At 46.6% G+C, this 5,931-nt stretch overlaps 1 protein-coding gene across 1 annotated transcript; it reads right to left on the bottom strand.

The window, feature by feature from the left end:
* Positions 1-402: 402 nt before the first annotated feature.
* LOC115091464 (olfactory receptor 52E4-like) lies at positions 403-1,344 on the bottom strand. Its single transcript, XM_029601686.1, has one exon. It carries the CDS (start codon positions 1,342-1,344, stop codon positions 403-405), a length of 942 nt encoding a protein of 313 aa, XP_029457546.1.
* Positions 1,345-5,931: the final 4,587 nt, after the last annotated feature.

The raw sequence follows: 5,931 nt of genomic DNA, 5'->3' as shown, positions 1-5,931 counted from the left end.
CACTCAGTGCCATGCTTGCATGCAGGCACAGCCAGCCAAGGTGAGAGGGGAAGCATCCATGTCACCAGCGACATCTGGACCAGCCAAGAACACTCAACTTGCTTATCTTTCCCTGACAGCAGCTGTCTGAGGCAGGGGTAAGAAGCAGCTCTAGCGGGACTAGAGATGTAGGGTACAGATGGACTGTGTTGCCTACCCAGGGAATGGATATCAGCCACACCTCAGCAAATATCTTAGTAGCAGTAAGGAAGGTGATGGAGAGTGATGGAAAGCTAGATTGGAGAGACAGGACAATTGTTTCTGGGTTTTTTTCATTACAGACAGCTGCAGACTTACATTTGAAATTGAGGAGCGCTTTGAACACTTCCAGGAAAAATCATGATCAGCAGGCTCGCCCAAAAGTCACCGTCCCAAATGGAATATTTTCAGTATCCTGTCCCGGATCTGTTTTGTGTTCACCCCATACACCACGGGATTTACGATGGGTGGAACAAGGAAGTAGAGGTTGGCCACAATGATGTGAACAGAGGGAGAGAGTGTATGGCCGACCCGCTGTAAGATAACAGTGAACAGAAATGGGGTATAAAACACGGCAATTACACACACGTGGGCAGTGCAGGTGCTGAAAGCTTTCGCTCGTGCTTCCTTGGATGAAAGCCTTACGACGGCCTTAAGTATCAGAGCATAAGATAAAGCAATAAACAGCAAATCTAAAAAGACCCCACACAGAGCAATGCTCATCCCATACACAGCATTGGCTGTTATATCGGCACAGGCCAGCCTTGCCACGGACATGTGCTCGCAGTACGTGTGAGCAATGACGTTGCTGTTGCAGAATGGCAGCCTTTTAGTCAGGAAGGGAAATGGGAGAACGTACAGCATACTTCTGAAGATAACTAGGAATGCTAGTTTGGCTAAGAGCGCATTTGTCAGGATGGAGGTGTATCTTAAGGGGTTGCACACGGCAACATAGCGATCAAAAGCCATTGATATCAGAATGCCGGATTCCACCACCACAAAAGAATGAGCAAAATACATCTGCATCAGACAAGCATCAAAATAGATTTCCCTAGAATCAAACCAGAACGCACCCAGCATTTTAGGTATTACACAGGTAGGTAAAGCAATGTCGGTCCCGGACAGCATGGACAGGAGGAAGTACATGGGCTGGTGGAGGCTGGCGTCTGTCTTGATAATAAAGATGATGATAGAGTTTCCTATAACCGCTGTGACATACAGAGTACAGAATGGAATGGAGATCCAGATGTGCGCAGCTTCCAGCCCCGGGATACCCATCAGGATGAAGAATGGAGGCTGGTAGTGGGTGGTATTGAAGGCTGACATGATGGCCCGATGAAGTCAGATTCAGTTTTAAAGAAGCTCTTTCTGTACAACAAGAAGATAAAACAGAATCTCATTAAACACCTTGTAAATACATTCAAATTGAAATATGGATACACATCTACCTCCCCATGGCATGCACACAAAGAGTTGTCCCTGCTGAGTAGGTGGTGTCAGGTTCTGCACACATAGGAGCAGATTTTAAAAGCCCTACGTGCGTAAATCCAGCCGGATTTACGCGTGCAGGGGGGGTTACGCATGCCAAGCCTATTTTGCATAGGCCCAGCGATGCGCGCAAGCCCCGGGACGCGCATTATACCACGGGGCTTGAAAAAAGGGGCGGGGCTTGGGTGGACCGGGGCAGGGGCATGGCCAGAGGCCTCCTTAGGGCCTCTAGGCCAGGGGATCACGCGCCGGCACTCGGCCGGTGGAGGCAGGCGCAACTTGAAAAATAAAGGTCGGGGGAGTTTAGGTAGGGCTGGGGGGCGGGTTAGGTAGGGGAAGGGAGGGGAAGGTGGGGGGGGTGCGGAAGGAAAGTTCCCTCCCAGGCCGCTCCGATTTCGATTTCTGATTTCGATTTCGATTTCCGATTTCGATTTCCGATTTCGGAGCGGCCTGGGAGGGAACAGGGAATGCCATCGGGGCTCCCCTAGGGCTCGGTGCGCGCAAGGTGCACAAGTGTGCACCCCCTTGCGTGCGCCGACCCCTGATTTTATAACTTGCGCGCGGCTGCGTGCGCATGTTATAAAATCGGGCGTAGATTTGTGCGCGCAGGGTTGCGCGCACAAATCTTCGCCCGTGTGTAGGTATTAAAATCCGGCCCATACTATTGAACATGGACAGTATGCAGATAAATGCTTTCTCCACTCCAGCTTCACCCCTCAAAATGCCTCCTTACAAAATGAATAAAATCATGAACTACGCATGGTTTTAAATGCATAGACCCCCAAACTTACTTTCAAATGGGGATTTACACAGAGAAACTGGGGTTTCTGCGCGTAAATACTTTGGAAAGCTCCCGCCATAGCTGCATTTCAGATACAGAAGAACTGCCATGGTCTTTGGAGGGGTAACACACAAATGCCCTACCTGGCAAATATCTCCCAGAATGGATAATAGCTACCAACAAGGATTAGTTTACTGGTAAACTGGGCAAGAGTTCCTACACCTAAGCTGCTGGACTAACACCCCCTTGTAAGACTAGGGGGCACGTCTCAGAACCAACATCAGGAAATATTTTTTCATGGAGAAGATGGTGGATGCCTGAAATGCCCTTTCAGAAGAGATGGTGAGAATGAAAACAGGAAACGAATTGAAAAGGGCATGGGATAATCACTGTGGATCCCCAATGACTAAACCAACCAAGCCTGATACTTCACTTTGAATGCATATACAGCGTTGCTCTCTGTTTCAACGGCAGGGGGAAATGTGGAAAAGAGGATTTACATTCAGACAACATCCAACAAGGCATCAATCTGTGCAGTCTGGGTAAACAAGCATCGGGGTAACTTGCTTGATGTGGCGGTTACTACCCTTAACCATTAAGCCTTATGTTCACCTTTGATGCAACTCTAACATTACTCTCTGCATCAATGGCAGGGGGTGGCAGGAAATTTGAATCAAACAGTTACCAACAAGGGCCCTGAACTTGGTGGTTTGTGAAACAGATAAGTATAGGAAAATAAGTGTGGGAGCTTGCCGGGCAGACTGGATGGGCCGTTTGGTCTTTTTCTGCCATCATTTCTATTTATAAAATCAGCAGTAGGTTGGAACAGGTAAATACAGGATGGTTATTTTCCCTTTCAAGTAATCCTAAAACAAGGGGGCACTCCATGAAGCTAACAATCAGCAGATTTATAAAGTATCCATGGAAAGTGCTTTGTCACTCAGCGCACAATCAAGCTGTGGGATCTGTTGCCAGGGGGCGTGGTATGGGTGGCGAGCATAGCGGGGTTTGAAAACAGTTTGGACAAGTTCCTGGAGGAAAAGTCCCTAACACATTAGCCAAGTAAACAAGGGAAAGGTATTGCTATCCCTGGGAGTGAGTAACAGGAAATGCATCTACTTTCTGGGATCTACCCAGTGCCCTAGACTGGCCACTGTCAGAGACAGGATGCTGGGCTCGAGGGACCTTGGTCCGATCCAGCTCAGCATTTGTCATGTTCTCATGTAAGGTGCATAATTGACAAAAAGTCAGAGAAACCGAGGCAAGAAGGAGCTTTTATTATGAGTAAGATTAAGACCGTGAGGCCTAAATCTTCAGCAGTGCATGCAATATAAGAGCATAAGGACCACCATAATGGGTCAGAGCAAAGGTCCATCAAGCCCAGTACCCTGTCTCTGACAGTGTCCAATTCAGGTGACAATGTTAGCTTCATGGAGTGTCCCTTAGTTCTAGTCCTATTTGAAAGCCTAAATACCCATTCTCTATTTATCCATTCCACCCCACGCATTATTTTAATAGCTTCTATCAGATCCCCCCTCAGCTGTCTCTTCTCCAAGCTGAACAGCCATATCCTCTTCAGCCTTTCCTCATAGGGGAGATGTTCCATGCCCTTATTATTATTGTTGCCATCCTCTGCAGCTTTTCTGCTTCTTCTATGTCTTTCTTGACATGTGGGGACCAGAAGTGCACACAATGCTCAAGCTGCTGTTGCACCATGAAGCGATACAGAGGCTGAAAGATATCTTCCATCTCATTTCCCATCCGTTCCCTTATAGTACCTAACTTTCTACTTGCTTTTTTGATCACTGCACACCGAGCCGAGAATTTCAAAGTATTGTCCACAGTGACCCCAAGGTCCTTTTCCTGAGTGGTGACGCCAAACACAGAACCCAGCATCGTGTACCTGTAGCTGGGATTATTTTTCCCTCTGTGCAACACTTTGCACTTTTCCACATTGAATTTCACCTGCCATTCAGATGCCCAGTCTCACAAAGTCTTTCTCAGCATCATTTTAAATATAGTTTGCAATATATATTTATTTCTTTATACGAATCGCTTTGCACTTTGCCACATTAAATTTCATCTGATATTTAGACACCCGAGCCTCCTGTCTGCCAAGGCTGTCATGCAATTGCTTACAAGTGCAATTGCTTACAAGTTATATTCCATAGCATCTACCCATTGATGCCTGTTATATGTAAGGGCTCCTCCCAAAAATTATTTATATGTTGCCTAGTTCATCATATTATATATATGTTATCTGTTATATGTACGGGCACTGCCCAATGGTTTTTTGTTCACTGTGAACCGATACGATGTGCAAACGGATATCGGTATAAAAGAAATGTGAAATAAATAAATAAATAAATAAATAAAAGTGGCTCGTGCATTAATTAAGAATTTTGTGTCATCTGAAATCCCCTCATTCACTGCTCCCATTTCCAGATCATTTATAAAAATGTTAAAAAGCAGGGATCCCAGTACAGATCCCTAGGCCACTCCACTTTCTGCCTTTCTCCACTGAGAGAAATGATCAGGTCAGTCCTATCCTTTCACCCCGTGGTGTTCACTCCCAGACCTTGAGGGCCACCAGTAGCTCGGGTTTTCAGGATATCCGTAATGAATATGCATGGGCTGGATTTGCTTACAATGCATATTCATGAGTGATGTCCTGTGAATCTGAGCTGCTGGTGGCCCTCAAGGGCTGGGAGCCTAGTAGCACCACTTTAGCCACTTACGATGGGACGCTGCCTCCCTGATCTCCCAGCTTCAGATGTACGCACAGAATAACCCCTCGATTTTCAAGCACAAGGCAAACGTACAAGCTAACTTCGTAATTTTGGCGAGTATGCGTCTAAGATGCATGTTTGAACACAACGCGCAAGCCGGAGGTACGGACTCCTAAATGCCCCTTCTTTCCTGTGCATTCAAAGTTACTCCTACTCAGCACAATTTTCAGGTCTTTTAAGTTGGGAAAAAACAGCACCCCCTCTCCCCGCACTGAGAGCAAAAGTGTTCACACTGTTCACAGGAAAGGTACTGGTGCCCCCAGCAAACAACGAGCAGGGCTAGGGCAGAGGGAGAAAGTCATTTCCACATGCACCTTTGCCCCCGTTTCAATGTAGGTGCAGCCAGGTACTAAGAGAAAAACCCACTTGCAGGCCCATGGGTACAAGGTACATCCTAAATAACAATTGCCAGGAAGCAACTAGATCACAATAAGGCTTTTCTTTTTCACATCAGCTACGTCTTATAATCTTAAGTGAGAGACTACAGTGGACATTTTCTCACATGATCAGCTGCCTGCAGCCTTTCTAAAATCAACCAGCAGGCCCTGACCAATAGCACAAGATCTATTGCCACATAGGCCTCATGCATGATGAACAGCTACAAAAGGTGTGCAATGGCTGTACCCCCATGGAAGCAAACTCACCCAGTCCCAGCGCCAGCGGAGAACACAAATACTTCTGTCTTCATAGACATTAAGAATCCACTTGTGTCTAATTGTGGAAGAAACTCATATGTGGATATAAAATGCAGGTACCTTATATAATGTCCTTGTAAAATCCTTCTGGGACTCTGAAGCAACAGGGAGCCTCGGTGCTTGTCTCAAGCAGATGTTCTGCTCTGAGAATGAATCATGC

The sequence above is a fragment of the Rhinatrema bivittatum genome, chromosome 5 (genome assembly GCF_901001135.1).
Source record: "Rhinatrema bivittatum chromosome 5, aRhiBiv1.1, whole genome shotgun sequence".
Taxonomy (NCBI): Eukaryota; Metazoa; Chordata; class Amphibia; order Gymnophiona; family Rhinatrematidae; genus Rhinatrema; species Rhinatrema bivittatum.
Note: the sequence above shows the minus strand (reverse complement) of the source record. Positions and strands in the feature narration are given on the sequence as shown.